The sequence below is a fragment of the Sebastes umbrosus genome, chromosome 19 (genome assembly GCF_015220745.1).
Source record: "Sebastes umbrosus isolate fSebUmb1 chromosome 19, fSebUmb1.pri, whole genome shotgun sequence".
Taxonomy (NCBI): Eukaryota; Metazoa; Chordata; class Actinopteri; order Perciformes; family Sebastidae; genus Sebastes; species Sebastes umbrosus.
The window spans coordinates 15,379,722-15,399,671 of NC_051287.1; the positions used below are offsets into that span (position 1 = coordinate 15,379,722).

Below are 19,950 nucleotides of genomic sequence, written 5' to 3' on the forward strand. Positions count from 1 at the left end.
TAGGAAAAACATCATGGTTGGGCTTAAAATAAGTATGTAAACTAAGTAAAATATGTACGGAAAACACATCACAAACGTCACTAAAAAACACGTCCCTAACGTAACTTACTAAACAAATCACTGATCTCGAACACCAGTCTTCTGGTTGAAAGTCCTGTGTTTGTTGGATCCATTGATAATCCTCTGACTTTTCCTTTGGCGTGACCAGCAAGCCAAAGTTTTCACTTTGTTACACACACAGTTAATGCAATAGCTTGACATCTACCAGATAGATTGTCACAAAATTGGGCACAGACATTCATGGTTCCCCGGCAATGTATCCTCGGTAATCCCTTGGCTTTTCTTCAAGCGCAAACCGCAGCTCGGCACTTCTGGTTCAGAGTGAAATGTCTCAACAACTACTGGATGGAATTGCCATTAAATTTGGTACAGATAGGCCTACTGAAGGTAACCTGACCTGCCAGATGGTTTGTTAGACAGAACCATCTGAGTGGCTAGTATTGAAACCGTCTGGAAAAAGGGAAGGCCCTTTGAAAAAAACATACTTGGCAGGTGATTGGATGAACCATCTGTCAATCAAACTCTTGCTGTAGCCAATCAGGAGAAAAGCGAAAACATCTTTTCCATCTAGAGAAGCCTTCAGTGCCGTTCTTTGCTTTTCTTTCAATAAAGAAATATTCTCCAGTTCTGATATATCTGATGCCATTGCAGCATTTGTGCTAACCTTGTATCACATACACCAAAGCCTGTAGCTGCCGGTAGCTCCCCACAGGACACTGATTGGTCCGTGATCTGGCTTGCCAGACCCAAAGGCATTACTTGAAGCCTGACAAGATGGATTTATGTGCGATAATGTGATCCTGCGATTCGGCGTGATCTTGTGACATCACGAGACTCTAGCTGAAATGCAACGTAATTGGGGTCCCTAGAGACTTAATTCGAATGACTTTGGTGATCTCTTCACTTTGGATCTAGCACCATCATCTGATCAAAATTGTAATTTGTCCAATATTTTGGTATGACACCTGCTAAACGAATAGCATTCCCACCAGCCTCAGTTGTACTTTGTGTAGCTAATGGGCTGAATTAAGATGGTGAACCTGATAAATATAATCTGCTAAACATGCAGCATGTTAGCATTGTCACTTTGAGCATGTTAGCATTTAGCTCAAAAGTACAACTTGTCGCTGCAGGTTTTCTCTCGTCATGACATTTAACAAAAAAAAAGGAGGGACTGAAACAACATTCCTGAACGAAAGGTCGATCCCACTCTCTCTGAAATTGGCTGGAAAATGTTGACTCAGTTTTGAAGGTCGAAGTTCAGTCAGATTGAACTCTACATAGTGAATGAGGAGAGATCTATCTATCTCTAGAGATCTATCTCTTATCTTCAAATTTTTAATCCTTAAATCATCAGACTTATCTGGAGAAACCATGACAGCCCACATTTTCTAATGTTCAATCCATTCACAGTACAGGATAATTTCCTCATAATCACACCTGAGTGGAATGTTACGAAGAACTGGATATTTTTGTCCAACGCACAACACAGAGAGAAAAAAACATGACATGTTCATTTTAGTTCCAGTTGTCCCAAAATGGCCTTGCTGCCCTGCATTTCCCTCTAAAACATGGATTAAAAATCATAGCTGAGAGCATAAATATGTTTGTGTGTTTGGAGTGTGTATTTGGTTTTATCAAATCCCCACAGCATATTACACTTACAGGGGCTCTGTGCGCTAAGTAAGAACCACACAGTGTAAAATTGACAGATGGGGCTATTTGGGTTTCCTTAAGTGCTCAGGGACACTCAACACTTTGGGTGGGTCTCTTGTCATCAGTCGTGATTTACTTATTTTAAAAGAGAGTGTTATCAACTCCCCGCCCTCCCCCCCTTCTCCACCCTCACTCACCCTCTCCTCCTCTCTGTGATGAAATTAAGAGCAACATGTTGACTTCTAAATCTAAACATTAAAAACATATGCGGTCCATTAGCATAGTCCCCAGATGTTGCGGCGGTAATCCCAGGCCTTCTGCCGTTCTGATTGGCCCAGAAGTTTAATCATGAGCGCGTTAATGCAGAACATTAGTAGCAATGAAAGTGCTCTGTGCGGGAACAGGAAGTGACACGCAAATACAGACATTTAAAAACAAGGCAAGAGTGAGCATGGCTAACATACCCCTGCTCACTGCTTGACCCCTGCTTAAGTAGGGCTAAGATTTTGCCCTTTTGGAACTAATGGAATTAGTCTATTGAGCACAATCTAGCTTGTTAGTAGCTCACCTTCCTCAAGTCTAGGGTGCCCAACTAGAAGGTACAACTAGACCACACTGACAACCATCATACCAAATTTGAAGTTCCTAAGTTAAATATTTTCAGAGTTCTGCTCCGGAAACGAAATTGAAGTCGAAAAAAATCACAGTTTTTGGCCAAAATTTCGAAAATTTTGGGCACCCTTGACTTGTAACCCCAAAAGGCAAAACTAGACCACACTGTCAACCATCATACCAAATTTGAAGTTCCTAAGTTAAATATTTTCCGAGTTCTGCTCCGGAAACGAAATTGAAGTGGAAAGAAATCACAGTTTTTATCCAAAAAATTCAGGCACCTGGACGTGTAACCCCCAAAAGGCAAAACTAGACCACACTGTCAACCATCACACCAAATTTGAAGTTCCTAAGTTAAATAGTTTTCGAGTTTTTACAACTTGCCCAAAACTTGAAACCAATTCCTGAAGACCCCTCTCTATTTTTCTCTCTTAGATGGTTAGATGGCCAAGCCGACTTGTGTTGTTTCTGGTTCGCTACCTCTACTACTTCTATTCTGTTAACCGGTCGTTTACAGCCTCACGTAGCCTATAGGGCCAACTTCTGACCAAACGACACTGTAGCCAAGTTTATTCGCTCCAAACCAGTTGATGGAAATGCGCCTTTGTGACATTACAAAAGTTCGCTTAAAATTCGCTTGACAATTGAATGGAAACACGGCTAGTGTCTGACCTCACTAATGCTCTTCAGGCTAAATGTGAGCAAATCCCAGCAGCCATGCTCCAAAATACGGCGGAAAGCCTGCCCAGAAGGTAGAGCTGGGCGATATGGAGAAAATCAAATATCGCAATATTTTTGACCAAATACCTCAATATTGATATTGGGATGGTATTGTAGGGTTGTCCATTGGTGCTTTCACAAAATATTTACACAATGAGATTTTTGATGAATAATCATCAGTAATGTGGATATAATGACTAATAAAAGACAAATAATAGAACAGCTAGAACAGTCTGTCAAGTTCAGATATTTACATCACTTTGTTGTAATGTAAACTTTCAAACCAGGAAAAGACAACACTTTAATCTAAAATCTAAAACGATATGTAGTCTCATATCACAATATCGATATAATACCAATATATTGCCCAGCCCTTCCAACAGGAAGGAGGCTGTTATAACACTTCTGGAATGAGATGTTCAACAACTGCATATGGGTGTAATGGGTGTCACGATAGATGCTTGCTTGCTTGCACATACGTGCACAAACATGCCACACACTCAAACATGACTACAGGAGGGAAATGCAAGGTCATGTGGTGCAAAAAAATCTTAAGGCGATTTAAAATGGTTATTTTTCAGACACAGTTTTAAGATGATCCTCTGAGTGTCTGATCTCTAAATGAACGCTAACGTTTAAATCCCCCTCGCTCGCTCGCTCGCTCGCTCCCTTTTTGCCTCACCCTCTCTGATCCCAACCTGCTGGTAAACCTCTGAGTTGTATTTGAAACACAGAGGCCACAAACAAGATATTTAAGCGAAAGTAGATCTTTAAATGTGCTGCTGTCTGCTGACCATTTGGTTGATGTATGCCAGCAGATTTGAAGCTACGAAGGGAAGCAGCAAACAATTAAAGAGAATTGTAATATCCGTCGTCGTCGCCTCTGTCTCTAATGTTAACGTTCTTATGCAAGACAATTTTCCGTGTAAGCACTCCAGTACTTTAACGGCACGTTAGGTTGTTTCAGCAAATCTTTGTACTATTGGTGAAAGTGATTTCTACAGGAACCAAGAAGGCTGTAACCTTGCAGTTCTAAATATAAAAATGTAAAGTACAAGGATTATGCTTAGTTTCATCCTTGCATTTGAGCCACAGTGGAGGCATAATAGAACCTCTGAGTTGTATTTGAAACACAAAGGGCATACACTCAGTTTAAGAGCCTTTAAAAGGATGCTGATAGTCTCATTGTAGTGATGTTCTGAGTAAGGAAAAGATGTTGTCTGGTTAAGCAGAGAAGAGATCTATTAACAGCCTATGGAAAATAAAATATCAAATGAAGATTACATTGTGTACATTGTAAATAAAAGTAAAATAAGTCATCCTATAATGAAACATAGTGGACACAAATGTTTAGGTGTGCAGTCAGACTGCCAGCCTGTGAATCCGACAGTCCATTTCAGAGATTTGGGATTAGTTACATATGGCTGTCGTCTCTTAGGCTGATGCAGATCCCACTTTTATAAACCTCTGAGATGTATTTGAAACATAGAGTTCATCCTCGGCCAAAGGCCACACATATTCCAGAAATGGCAGAGCTTTATTTGACATTTGTACATACCGTACATCATGCACACTATACTGTATGACTAGTGTGGGAATGTAGACTGACATGCAATATTTTAGTATCTTTTGAAATCTTCAATTCAATTAAATTTATTTTGATATAGCGTCAAATCATAACAGAAGTTATCTCGAGACGCTTTATATATTCAGCAGGTCTTAGACCGTACACCATAGATTCCATTCCATTCACATTAACTGATCTTGAATCCATTTAATGTGTTGTTCACTGCATTTACAAGCCATAGTCCGTTTGGCTGGTCCAAATCAAAGTATAACTGATACTTTTGGTTTGTTTTGTACTTAGTCTGGTTCTGTTTCACAGTGCACAAATTAAAGCGGATCAAATATTAAAAAAAGTAGTAATGAAGTAGTGAATTTATCTCTTTTGTCTCAAGAGCTGACACATCTATGTAGGGAATCGCAAACGTTTTTTTCACTTTGACTTGACACTGATCTACTGCGCGCACAAATCCTTTCTCCAGTTTATCTCGATTGACTTTATAAACATCGCTATTTTTGTGTACTTTAATTTGCATTTAGCGTTTATCTGACCACCTCTCATAAGCGGTCTCGGACCAGTTGTTTTGGTCCACACCAGAGTACGATTACTGCGTTCACAACTGCCCAAAACGAACTGCACCAGAGTTCGATTAAAACAGACTAAATATTGTATGTTCTTAGCTGGCTCGCTAATGTTAGCCACAGATACGCCTATATTCAGGAGTCACCTCATTTTGTTTGGAATTGGAGGGTGCATGAACCAGCTGTGGTCAAGACTTCCAGCCAACCAACACACTTACACAGTCAGCAAACACATGCACACATGTACTGTACAGATGGATGACATACTTTATGGTTATAAAACACATGGATGCTGACTTCATTTAACCTCACAGTCACATAAAGACAGTTTATACCTAAAGGTCATGTGTTATTCAAGTCTTTATTTGATGATGGATGAAAAATGTTGGAGTTTCGAGGTTTTCAACAAGAGGGAAGCGGTAGATTGCGTTTTACAGTAATACCGTTCATATAGGTCAAATAGGCATCGAGTCACTTAGCCGCTGTACTGGGTGATCTGTGAACGCTGCGTATTTACCACAGATATCAAATCTCTCTCTCTTTCTGTCCCTGTACATTAAGACTTTCTGGTATTTACAGCAGCTTTAACATATAGCATGACAGCTGCATATGCATGTATAATAGGATCAGAGGTTTGGCCAGCGGCGGATTTCCATGCAAAGAGTTAAGGTTAAGTTTTCCATGACCTTCTGAGATGTAAATAATCTCAGTAAGAGATTTTCTGTTCTTGTAATCGCAGACAATTTATTTTGCACTTTTACTTTAGAACAGTTGAAAGTCATGGGAATTATTGGCCCCTGATGTTTCCATTATGGTCTTATTGTTGTGTGACATAGGTTTTCAGGATTAGGATTAAAAACATATGCAGCTCATGTGCTGAAGTCTTATAACATATGCAGACTTCCACACATTGGACCGGGACAAACCATGAATTATTTGTTCTTTCATACTATATTATTTAATTCAATGTAAATCTTAATGTTCAAAGTAGTATAACAGTTTAAAAGCTACAAACACGGGTTCACTGGATTTCTGTTTCAAAAAGTACAAAAATAAATGAATTGTTTTGTTCAAGGCTTTGATTTTAGTATTTCAGCACCATGGACAGAGACACAGTAAAGAGTATTGAGAGAAAAGTATTTGAGAGACAAAAAAACAACATAGGAATAACCTGAAGAAGTCCAACAAAAGTCAGAACTGGTAAATCGAGAGCTTCACCATGACAGCGATCCACCGGTCAGTCTCATGCACCATCTCACCCTCACTAGTGAACAAGACCCCAAGATACTTGAACTAATACAACTCGATCAAGTATCAATGGAGAACCAAGGCCTGACTCTGATTTAAAAAGCTCTTCAGCCCTGAGCTGCCCAACCATCCCAGGACACATAGGAGGTTACAGTCGTAGGGTTTCCCCCAGTGAATTTGTTAGTAAACGTGGTCAGCCATTAATGATAAAGTCCAGTCTAACTTCAACTCGACACAATCACCAACTGGTGAGCAACCAACAAATCAGTACCTGATGGTTTGGCTCTAATTTCCCCAACTTAGCCAAAATTCAGAAGGTGTGACTAGAGATTCTGTTCTTGGAGATAATAAACTGAATTGGTGACAAGGGGCAACCTTGCTATGACCACAACAAACTGGACTTATTGATAAGCTTTCACTGCCATTCGAGCTCTCAATCTAACCCACTGCCCACTCTGAAATGGACAGAGGGCAGTCCATACTCAGGAGTTTGGTTCCAGAGGCAGCACAGTGCATAAAGGTGAGCTCAACTATACCTAGCTAGAGCTACTCCATCTCACCAGCTCTCTGCCAGGGAGGTGCCATTCTACATGACAAGAAACTCCAAGGCCCCCTGCCACCCATTTGGCAATGTACCAGACTCCTACACTGAACATCGTAGGTGGTGGGCCCACAATACATCCTAGTTTGGACGAGGTTGTTTTTTTTTAGATGTCTATGCTCCATAAAGGTGAATCAGTTAGTCTGGCCACCTACCTCAGACCCATTTGCCTTGGGAGACCCCAACAAGAGCTGTTGCCCCTGACAACGCAGTTTTGAAGCCTCACCAGGGCACACAAACTCATCCACCACAATAGAGTACAGTAAAGAGTATTTCAGCAAAGTGCTTCAGACATCTCAACTCTAACTCAACTCTCAACCCTAAATAATACTAGAGTATCAGCTCGCAGGTTGAGGCTACATTTACTGAATTTGAGTGTTTGGTACTAATGAAGAAGAATAAAGCGTGAGGGGGGTATAAGATAGGATAAGAAGCAGAAGAATGGATTATAAAACTTTTAATGGCCATGCAACATAGGGAGTTAATACAGACTCTCACCATGGGATGTAATGTCATTATAAAATACAACTAGTTATGTCACAGACGGGGAGGGGTTGGAAGCGGTGGCAGAAAGAGGTCCGTGACCCAGTTTGGATCTCATCTCAAAAAAGATTATAAGTGTGAGTCACAAAAAATGTTTTGTAAACACATTTTCTGGTCTTGTGAATTTGACGGATTTCTGCCGCTACACTTAAAAATCCTACTTATTTTACAGCAAGCGTCAAAATAATTCAGAGACAGTTCGGTTTCTAGTCTCCTCTAGACTCCTTTCATCTGTGTCACTGGGCGTTCCTCCTGAACCCTTGGAGAGGACATGACTGATGTGTGACATTGCTTCTGTTCCTCCTCCTCTTTCCCTCCCCTCCCTCCCTCCACCCCCTCAGTCCTTCCTTCGTCACGTCACGCAGCGTGTCCTGCGGGATCCGGGAAATGATTAAGGAAGACAGTTTCAAATACCTTTCAAGTCTCTCCCTGATGGCACTGCAAAGTAGGTGGGCATGGAGAAGGTGGGAGTTGGCAAGAGGAGCATGCCATGCCGCCTGGTAGAGACAGGAGAGAAGGTAAATATTTGTATGTGTGTGTGTGTGTAGGTGTCTGTCTGTGCTTCAGAGTGGAAGGGTGAGTGTATGTGTGTGGGAGGAATGACTGCTGGTATTTTAGTATTTTAGTTATTTTAGTAGATGTAAGTGTGTGTCCATCAGTGTCTATTTGCACCTGTATAGTGTATGACTGTGTGTGAAGGTAAGGATTAGAAAGAAACACAACGGAGGCACAGAGAATCAGTGAAAGAACAAGTTTGGCCTTTCTGAGCTCCCGTAGAAAAAAAAATGATCATCTCCTTTACATCTGTAATATGCTTCACGTCGGAGTGACTTGTTCACGGTGACATACATAAAGGGTCCCTCATTGTGACACGCTGCTCACCGTGGCATGACAGGGTGTGTAGCATGTGTGGATACATTATGTCTATGTACAGTATGTGCCTACGTATGTGTGCGCACGGGTCTGTGTGAGGGAGAGATAATGAGATCTTGTTCAGCTGAGGCCCGGTCTTGATCCCCAGAAGCCCTGGACTCATTTCAGTGAGAAACCTCTGAACAGAGTGAATACGAGACTGAACACCTCTGGCGGAAGCGCCAACCCGGTCTCACGTAGAGGGATCCAAGCGGACTACGAGCCTGTTATGCACTTTAAGCCTATAGGATGATAGCCTTTGTTCTTCCTCTTTTTTTTATTCCCCAATTTCATTTTTTCAAGAATATAATAATCAGCTTTTACCCTTCGTATCTGCTGCTTTCTAGAGTCTGCAGGGCTTATCTTTGTGTCTACAGAGAAACTGACTTTCCTGAGCTGCCCTTATTCTTTTTTTTTTTAGCCTGTACAACAGAAACAGGGGTCGCTGAAACTTGTGCGATGGCCCAAGTATTGGTCGTGAGGAGAGGTTGTTACGCTATTTGACATGGCAGCTAGTTGACATTAACTCAACTGACAAACTGTACATCATTTGAAAGCTCAAAAGTGTCATTATTCTGAGTAAATCACGTTAAAATCTCAATGCCACTGCAACAACGGAGTGCATTTAAACACAACAGTAACATACAAAAGCATATATTGCTACCATGTTTGTGCCTTTGTAAATTTGGTTCAGTAAGACTTAGAATAATTCTGTGTTTTTAATAATAAACAACAAAAGTGCATAACCTTTCAGAAGAGACCATGACTGTAATCAAAAGGGTTCAAGAACGGCAATTACTTTGGATATGCAAACATAGTGTTATCAGCCTCAAAGCCCTGAGAGAGAGAGAAGCATTCAATCACTGTAAATCCAGCACTGTGGTTAAACACTCTTAGATCAAACTCTCCAGTCATGTGCATGTACTTCTCCACCAACATCAGGCAAGATGTTAATCTGTTGACGTAAACATCATTAACACCAGCATGCTTACACGCACGCAAATAACTGAATGTCCAGATTAAGGCACCAGTTCAAAAAAGGTGTCTTTTGGCATAGTTTGCAGTGACTTATGGTAGGGGTGCACAGGGGCATTTTTTTTAATCGCGATGAGACGCGCCGCTTTCCAGCATTAGACGCTTGGTGGGCGTGCCACTGGGACACGATAGATGATTGACCAATACTGGGCGGCGTTTGGAAACTTTCTCTTATTTCACGATAATAGTTCACCGAAATGTGTTTCTGAAAACATTTGAGGTGAGAAATAAGCCGCGCAGTTGCTAAGTCTGTCTTTATTTTGGATCAACAACGTTTATTTTAAAACATTCTCAGGAGTTTCGAGAGGCGGTGAGTCGCATCGTGACGCTTCGTTTCTCGAATCGTGCCGCCACGCTACCAGAATGCATGAAGGGGAAGAATGGAAAGGATGGAGCCTGTGGACATGATTCTAGTTCTTCCCGGACAACACTTGAACTTTACTTCAATTGTCACATACATACAGGTATATTAATGAAATCTGACCTCTGCATTTAACCCATCCTAAGCATTTAGGAGCTGTGAGCTGCAGTGAAGCCAGGGGAGCAACCTGGGGTTCAGTTTCTTGCTCACAGACACTTTGACATGCGGACAGGGGGAGCCGGGGGTCAACCTTTTGATTAAAGGACAACCTGCTCTACCCAAAGGATGACTTTGTTCAGCCCAAGCCCCCAGGAAGAGTGCCAGGCTATGAATCAAATTTTCATAGTGGCTAAACGGTGGTACTGCAACTTCTGTGTCCGTCACGTGATGACAGTGGGCCCAAAAATACTTTTCCCCATAGACTTAAATTGGGAAAATAAATCAACTTCCCACTACAAACACTTGAATCATCATTAGGTTCCAAAAGTTGAAAATTCAACTAAAAGCCGAACTCAGAGTTATTTTCCTTTCTACGTTCATGTGAATGAGACCCAGTCCGAGGCTGGACCGAGGGCTGGAAGGCGGGGTTAAAGGAAACGCTACTGCGCCTGCTGTATGGACCCAATGGATGCGTAAGATTGCTGGATGATACGGGTACTCGGCAGTAGAGCCATTTTTGGCTTCATGCGCCACTGAGCAACTCTCATAGGAATGAACGGGAGCCCGCCTCCAATGCTGTATCCAGTTCTCTTTATACATCCATGGTCCAGACCAGCAGTAGCCCTGAAAAAAACACCCCTCATTCATTTCAATGTGTCCAGTGAGTTGGCACAGCAGGGGTGGGGACGCAGAGAGCTACGGCCATAAAAACACAGAGTTATCCAGCAAAAAAGCTGAACCGGACTCAAATGCAACATTATCTGGCAATGCACTGACCAATCCAATACATGCTAATGCATATGTCTGGTAATGTTTACCATGTTTGCAGTAGTTAAACTCCTCTCTCAATGATACCTTGCTTCCTTCCTTACATGATTTCTCACTCCTCCCTCATCCACCCTCCCTCTCCCCCTCCATGCCTGTCAGCTAGCTTCGCCATGTGACTTAGCCAAAGCTATCACTGTTCCCTTTTCTTTTTGGCATTGTTCAAACTAAATGGAAACAAGGTAATTAGCTTGTTACAATTAAAGCGAGACGAGCGGATGAATTGTAATCACCCGCAATGGAGTTCCTGCTTTCTCCCCTGCAGCCTCCAACAGGCCAGCTGAGCTATCCTCATTTGCATAATTAAAATATACAAATGATAATGGATTTTGTAGTCAATGTCCAGAGGCTGCAAAGGCAGGGATGAGAAGAAAATATGAAATCACAATAACAACCACGCTGGCTTCGCCTAAAGGGGAGAGGAGGGACGGGGGGAGGAGGAGGAAAGTAAGGAGATGGGAAGAGAAGGAGAATGTGGGGCTACTGGAAAAGATGGAAAGAAGGGTGTGAAGATAATGGAGGGTAAACGAGAAGAGAAGAGAAAAGACAGCCTGAACATCAGGGAGAGCAGAATAAAGGTGGACCAATTACATTTGCAAATAGCACACGCCTGGCCCTGGCCTGCATTGCTCTCCCTCTAGGGAAGTCTTTTGCCTGATTACATGAAATTGGGATAGAATTAAACATCTAAGAGTTGTCCTAAGACAAACCGAAATGAAATTAGAACCCGGCTTCTTTTTTACCTTGGAGCGCCACAGAGCCGCACGACAGGGAGGGAAGGAGAGACGGAGGGATTTTTGCAATTAGGCGAGGGACAATGTCAGTGAAATTAGGCCTCAGAGCTGAGTTCTCTCTCCCTCGGCTTTTTTCTTTTCTTTTTTTTTTTCCTCTCCTGGCTTGCCGTATAGTTTTCTCTCCTTTTGCCATCAGAAAGTTCGGGGGCGAAACAGCTGTGATCTCTTGATGCTGATGTGGTAATAGGTTTCAGACACACAAATCCACTACGCCAAAATCCATTCACACACACACACACACTTGTGCCCTGGTGATTTGGCCCGTATGGCAGCTCAGTGCACAAAGAGTGTGGCATCAGAGTGGTGTAGTGCCGTGAGCGCTGGGCACGGCCCCAAAACAACAACTGAACGGCTCTCCAGTCACCAAACAAACTTGTTTGCTCTCTACAGTAAAGGTTTGAGGGAGGGGGGTTCTTATGTCGTGAGGGGCCTCCTTCAAAACACAAGTGTTACTTTCCTTGTAAGAAAAAGATATATTTGCTTAGGGGTTGACTGAGATCCTCTCTGCCTCTCTCCCAATTTAATTCAGCACTATTTTGTTTGTCATTTTCTGGTCCATGTAGAATTACAAAATTAAATTAAAAAAATATTTAAATCAAAACCTTTATTCAGGAAGATATCAAATTAAAGAGATATCTGTTGTTACTATGACAATAATACAGTACAAGTAAAAATATTTTGTCGCTTCCACTAGATTCACCACTCTATTCCGTTTTCCCACAGGGATCAGAAATGGTACATTTAACTTGTAATCCAATCAATTACTTATGATCCAAGATAAAGACACATATGATACAATTCCATTTCCTTCTTATTACAAACAACCCCTCCAACTTAAACGACAAAATATGTCGTTCATCATTCATCATTTTCTGATTTGGAACTTGTATCAGCAGGACAACATTGTATTCCAAAATGCATATGACAATTGACAAAAATAATTGATATGACCTGAGCGTGAAAGTCATCTTTACCTTGGGGCACTTTGACAAAATAATCTTAACTCAAGGTCCCCTTACTGCTTTGATAACTAAACTGAAGCAGTTGAAAGCTCGGAGAAGCTACTTTGAGATACAAGTATTTTGTCTAATTGATCAATCCGGTCTCACCGGAAGGCGTATAAATAGTATGACATTGCAAGGACATTCCGCATGTCGTGGGGACGCATTTTGCGATTTTTGCGTGCCATTTGTACGCCACGCAACAAAACTACAGTAACCTTAATGTCCGCAGTTCGGTTTAGGCAACAAAACTACTTAGTTAGGTTTAGGCAACAAAACCACTTAGTTAGGTTTAGGCAACAAAACCACTCGCTTAGGTTTAGGCAACAAAACCACTTAGTTAGGTTTAGGCAACAAAACCACTCGCTTAGGTTTAGGCAACAAAACCACTTAGTTAGGTTTAGGCAACAAAACCACTCGCTTAGGTTTAGGCAACAAAACCACTTAGTTAGGTTTAGGCAACAAAACCACTCGCTTAGGTTTAGGCAACAAAACCACTTAGTTAGGTTTAGGCAACAAAACCACTCGCTTAGGTTTAGGCAACAAAACCACTCACTTAGTTTTAGTCAACAAAACCACTCGCTTAGGTTTAGGCAACAAAACCACTCGCTTAGTGTTAGTCAACAAAACCACTCGCTTAGGTTTAGGCAACAAAACCACTTAGTTAGGTTTAGGAAATACCTCATGGTTGGGCATAAGATAAGTATGTAAACTAAGTACAATACGTACAGAAACAACATAACGTCACAAAAGTCACTAAAACACGTGGTTAACGTCACTAACGTACTTACAAAACGTTCTCGCTTTTTATTCTACGTCGCCAGCTCTGAACGTAGCATATTTAGGCAGATGCGCTTACATTACAGTCAGTACGGACTACATGGCGTACAAATGACACACCAAAGCAAGAACGTTTTTTTATTGCATGCTAAATGCCTCGTGCATTATCGCTGCATTCATACGCCTTTTGTGACTTATTTAAATTTTTTTACAATTTGAATACGTTTAGCTGTGGGTGAGGATAATCTCTCGTCATTTTCTGCTCTCCCTTCCTCTTTTTCTTCATTCTTTTCTCTCCATGCATCAGGAATGATTCATGCTGCGTCTATTTGTCTGTATGTTTTATTCCCTTTCTCTTATTTGTCCACTTCTTTTCCATCTACTTCTCTGTGTTTTTTCCTTCCATGATGACTCTAACGCTCTTTTGTTGCTTCCTTTCCCTCTCTTTCTCTTTAGCTCCCTCTCTCTTCCTTCGGTTGATGCTATTCCCCCGAAAACTGTATTAACAGCATGAGTGCGATGAAATGAAATGTTCATGGTGGTGTTCCCTCCGTCTCTCTATTTAAACAGCCACTCTCTCTGTTCTTCACCCCTTTTCTTTTCATTCTCTCCTTTCATTCCCACTGACGCACACACATACACACATGCACTCTTAACTCTTTTCTCCCCTTCTTCTTTTCATTCTCTGCGTCCTTTGTGTGTGTCCATATTCCCTTTTGCTTATCTCAGAACTTATATGTTTTCTCTCTCACTGTTTTGGTCTATACACAAATGTGCCGTTTCACTGTTTAGTTTTTATTACTTACACTTTGTGCTTTTTGTTAAGTAAATCTTCTTCAGTCTTAATGTACGTGTTTGTATATAACTATATGTGTGTGTTTCCCTGTTTGCATCCCCCCCCACCCTCCTCTGTTCTTCCCTCTCGGTGCGTGTGTGTGAGTGAAAGCAATAACAGTGGCAGAGCTGTAAGTAAATAATGAGGAGTAATCAAAGTTAATGGAACCCAATGGGAGCCACAGCTTCTGTGTGTGGCAATAATCTCATTTAGAGAGAGAGGCAGATTTAGTGGATAATTGGAGCCTAAGTACTCACTGATTCCCCTGCTAACTAACTAACTAACTGAGCTGCCGATGCTCGTTTTGTTTGCAATCACGCCGACACAGATGGAGCACAAACAAAGAAGAGACGCTCGATGCACTCCCTCGTCTTGGCTCGTCTTCTTCTTGTTCCGCTTATCTTTCCCTTCTCTTCATCGCCCTGTTTTGCTATTTCCTTTCTTCTCTCCACTTTTACTTCCCTGTTATGTTTCCACTTCTTCTTCCTCTTCTCTCCTTTCCTTAGATACTATTTTCCTTTCCTCTTCTTTTCACCTTTCATGTTGTTTCCTCTTTAGTCTCGACTCTCTTTCCTTTCTTCTCCTCGGTTCTCCACTCCTTTTCTTCTTTCCCTTCCTTCCTTCTCTTCCTTATATCTTGTCTTGTCCAATCTAGGTTCATTCTTCCTCTTTTTCTCATCTCCTTTCCTCTCCTCCTCTCCATTCCACCTTTCCTTTCTTCCTGTCGCCTCAGTTTCCTTTTTCCTTTTCACTTTTCTCCTTGCCTTTTATATCACCTCCTCCTTTTCCCTTCCTTCTCTCTATCCACTTTAACTATCCTGTTCCGTTTCCACTTATTCTCCTCTCCTTTCCGTTCCTCTTCTTCCACTGCTTCTCATCTCCTTTTCTCTTTTGCTTCATCTTGTTTCCTTTTCTTTATTTCTCCCTACATTCCTCTCTTCCTCTCGTCATCTCCATTCATTTATTTTCTTTCCTTTAAACTTATGATGTCTGCTTTCCTTCTTCCGGTCTCTTTTTCTCCTTGCTTTCAGTATTGTCTTGTTTCTTTTCGTCCACTCCTTATCTTCTCTCCTTTCCTTCCTTATCCACTCCTCAAGTGTTATTTATTTGTTCCTGTCCTTTTCTCCCCCTTTCTTCTTGTCTCCTTTCTTCCTCTTTTCTTTCTTCTTCTCCTCTCCTTTCATTCTTTCGTTTCCTCTACCCACTTTTAATTTCTTTATTTCCTCTCCTGTTCTCACCATTTCTTCTTGCCTTTCATCTTGTTTATTCATTTTTTTTATACATTTAACTCCCTTATCTGTCCAGTTTCACTTCCCTGTCTCGCCCTGTCCTTTCATTTCCCTTCCTCCCATCTCTCCGTTTTTCTTTTCTGCTTATTTCAACTTATTCCTGCTTCTCTTTCTTTTCTCCTTTGTTCCCTTTTCTTATCTTGTCTAGGCCCATCTCCTTTCCTTCTTTCCTTTTAGTTCCTCTCCTTGTCTCCTTTCCTGTCCTCTCCTCTCCTCTCCTCTCCTCTCCTCTCCTGTGTGTGTGTGTGTGCGTCCATGACATAAACCATGACATAAAGAGAGACAGACATGTACACGTATGTGTGTGTGTGTGATGGAGTTAATGGAGGATGCTCTCAGTCGCACAGCGGGGTTCCACTCGCTCTTGGGAAAGACCAGCATGCTTTGCTCCAGGTGTGTGTGTGTGTGTGTGTGTGTGTGTGTTTATGTGCAACAGCCCCTGACTCAGAGGTGTTCAGATGTCATGACGGAACAACATTGCGTGTGTGTGTGTGCTCTCTGTGGCTAGAGCATACTGTAACGCTGAGTCTTTAACCCCTCAGTTTGATATGAGTCAAACAATTTACTCAGCATGATGACTGGACCGCTGCCAAAATCTCCTTCCCTCTCTTTGCTACTCATCCCTCATCTCTCTTCTACCTCTGTAATTATCTCTCCGTCTCTTTCCTTCTTATTCTTGCTCGCTTTTTCTCTCGACTTACCGCTCTTCCTCCATCCCTCCCATTCAGTTTTTTTATTGGCATGACTCTCAGATGCGCAGTATTAACGAAGCATCTAAATACAAAAAGGAAATTAACTAGAGAAATAATTAACAAACAGATAAAACACGAGCCACCTGATTTCCCCTCTGTCTCTTTCTTATGTTTCTACAGTTGCTTTCTTACCTTCTATCCCTCTTTTTTTCCTTTTTCTTTCCTATCCTTATTAATTAGTATGATGAAGTATGCCAGTTCAATTTTACATCTTTTAAAACATCAACATTTCATCACAAGCTGCATCATAATGGACAGCACTGACATCAACCTGCTACATTATCAGACCTGAGTGAGAAGAACTCTTGGTCCCGGTGGCAATTAAAATCTGCAACCGTGGCAGCGTTAGTGCCTTGCTTCTGGTTGAACCTACAGTGAGTCATTACTATAACAGGTTGCTCTTCCTTGTTTGACTGCATGCAGCAGAAATCGTCATTACATACTCATCAAGCAGAGTCATTTTTTTTCCGGGGTGCCAAAAAAGCTGCGCAGGTCAGGTCACAAGTGCAATTTGCAAAGCTTCTTCTAGCAACATTTAATATTTCTAAGTGTGGTTATGCCACTGTGATTATCAAGTATATGTGTTTAGTGTGTGTCAATGCATGGCGGTGTCTATACGGATGCGTGCATGCACGAATAGTGTATGTGTGTGTGCGTGGGAACAGCTTAAAAGCAGCACAGCGGGGCAAAGCTAGACTGTAAAAGATGTATTTAATCTGAAGATATTAGACTCAGGTTATTTTTACTTACCATCGCTCGGTATTAAAAAGCACAGTTACAGTTATTGTGCGGGGCAGGAGGCAGTTACTCTTATTGGAGGGGACCTTGGGAAGGCAGGATGCGGCTGAGATTAAAGGGGCCGTTTAATCAAGGAGTGCACACACACATAGACACACACACAAACATACACACTGAAAACACACATTGAAAAGTCACTTGTAAACTGAGACCATACAGAAAACACATTGAATAATTACATTTGTAGATACCTATACACCTGTTTTTTATAAATATGTGCACCAATAAGAGCACAATAAGTTCCCCCACACACACACACGCTTGTGCAAATACATCTAAGGCCTCTAGAAGCTTATGCACACAGTGTTTCAGTAAAGTCCCCCATTACATAAATGAGCAGGATAAGATGCTTAGATGTTATTTACACACAGGCCAAGAGGAGATTAGGATTGACCCCCCATCAATCTCTCTTCCCTTTTGTTTCATTTTGTTTCACCTCCTCTTGTTTTGTTTTGCTTTATTTCATTTTCTCTTCTTTCCTATTTTACACTGTTTTCTTCCCTTTCTTTTATTTTCTCAAAACCTAAATTAAAAATAAAGGAGCTGTCAAACTTGTTGACACAATTTCTTCTTCTTTTTTTCAATTTAAAGAGAGATGTTTTACAGATTATTTTAAACGGTTTGGTGTACATTATACTGTCAGTATGTGATATGAAAGATACAATGGAGTAGAATACAATACTGTTGGTGTACTCGAAGTCTCCAAACAGTACAAACAGTGTCGCTAAGTGAGCCGGAGAGTAAATCGACCTCTGCGTCTGAGTGCTAACTGGAGCGACTAGTCATCCTGTCAGGAGTCCTGATTGGCTCATTTAAATACCGCTCAGGTGTAATTGGCTGGCAAATTAAACTGTCATTATTGGACAGGCGAAGAGGGAAAAAAAGCACAGGGGAGTGACAGGACAAAATGGCGGACATTCTCCTGTGGGAAAACTGTGGGGAAATAAGGGGATGACAGACATATGCACACACAGACACACACTTAAGAGACCTCATTCTAAAAGTACATATGCTGTAGGAACTCACTCAGACATGCGTAAATATACACGCAGAGTTTTTCGCAGAGACAGAAAGTGACAAAGTACATGTAGGAAGCGTATTTATGCATTACTAGAACTTTATGAATACTATTTTCTTAGACTTTTTACTGTCTTAAGAGTCTCTTCTTGTCCGCTTTTTTTTTTTTTTTTTCCATTTCAACAATCTGTTTGTGTCTCGCATCCCTCGTCCACTCTGTTTTGACACGGCTCTGTAATAAAACTGATGGATGGACGGTGACCAGAGCTTCTCCAGGTGAACCCTGACCTTCCAGAGTGTGTGTGTGCGTGTGTTCATCTGAGTGTGTGTGTGTGTGTGTGTGTGTGTGTGAGACTATGGCCCATCTGTGTGGGCCGTTGAGAGCCTCTCTCTCTGTGCCCTCTTACTCTGACCCGCATCCTCAACGGTCAACACTGAGAGCACTTGGGCCCTGGGGAGTGTGTCTCTCTTTCTGTGTGTATTTATGAGTGTCAGTATATGCAGGGGTGAGTCTTAAGAGGGCAAACACACAAGAAACACACACACACACACACACACACACACACACAGTTTTTCATGATCTCATCAATGGATTGTGAATACAGTATTAACGATGGCTGGGCGGCCCCTGGCCACTACTTACTGAATCAGATATGTGACATCTGATATGGCTTCAATTTGAAATCCATTTGTAATGCAATATAGCAGTGTACTTCATGTGAAGGTCAGGACCCAAAGTTGGGTCATTGAAAGATCATAATTATTTCAAAGGGGAGCGAATGGCCTTAAAAGCAGAGCCATTTGCTCTTTTTGAAATAGCATGGACGAGTGCTGTATTTTTTTCAACTTCAAATACTTGCATTTGCTTGTAAGTCAAACTTTGCGTGTGAGCCGAGAAAAGATATATAATGCATTTTCTTTCAAACAAAAACATTTAAAAATATATATTACATTTTTTATTTACACTATGGCTGCAACAATTATTTTGATTATCAATTAATCTGCCATTTATCAACTTGATTATTCAATTTATCATTAGGCCTACAAAATGCCATTTCCCATTTCTAAATTTTAAATCTGGTTTTATCCAACCAGCAGTTCACAATCCAAAATATATTCTGTTTACAAGTATATAAAACAGAGAAAGATTCAAAATTCACACATTTGAGAAGCTAAAACCAGTGAATATTAATAATTTTTTTCTTACGAACCTCTATGTTGGTATGTTGTGTACTGTACTGTACATTTATAGGGTCAAACTTGTAATACAGCTCGGTTGAAACATTTCAAATTCATTCCAAATTACATTTTCCCAAATTTTCTACACACTCAGAGATAAAGATACAGACTCAAGCACCCTCTGAACAATAGTGGTTCTCATTGGTCAAGGACGGCTATACTGTACATGATCACTGTTTGAAGAAATGAACAAGAATTTCCTTTTCAGGCTTCCCTAAAGAGACGTTCCCGTCCACAAATCTGAGTCTGAATACAACATTGAACCTGTGAAGTTTCACCAGAACAATAAAAATGTTTGTGTCCGACTGTTGCGCGGTAATTACGTGCTTTTACTGCTACACACCTGGCCTTACAGGACAATAGACGCGGAGCCGAAAGGTTTCAGCAGGGAGCAGAGAAATGTTTTAATATGTGGTATTTAATATGACATTATAATGGCCGACTGTATTCTGCTAATGACATGGTCCAGTGAACCATCTGTCTGGGGAACGAGAGGACAGCAGACATTACATCGGCTGTCAGAGGTGATACACACACACACACGCTCTAAGCGCAGACACACATAAAA

At 41.3% G+C, this 19,950-nt stretch overlaps 1 protein-coding gene across 3 annotated transcripts in view; it reads right to left on the reverse strand.

Moving 5' to 3' along the window:
• Window positions 1-19,950, reverse strand: part of skor2 (SKI family transcriptional corepressor 2) — a 121,110-nt gene that overhangs the window by 27,792 nt on the left and 73,368 nt on the right. For 2 of the 3 annotated variants that reach the window (XM_037753755.1, XM_037753754.1), the window contains exon 3: window positions 8,000-8,082. The exons of the other annotated variant lie outside the window; for it this stretch is intronic. In XM_037753755.1, coding sequence (XP_037609683.1) covers window positions 8,000-8,082 — 83 coding nt within the window. The remainder of the gene's footprint in view (window positions 1-7,999; window positions 8,083-19,950) is intronic. 3 annotated transcript variants of the gene reach the window in all.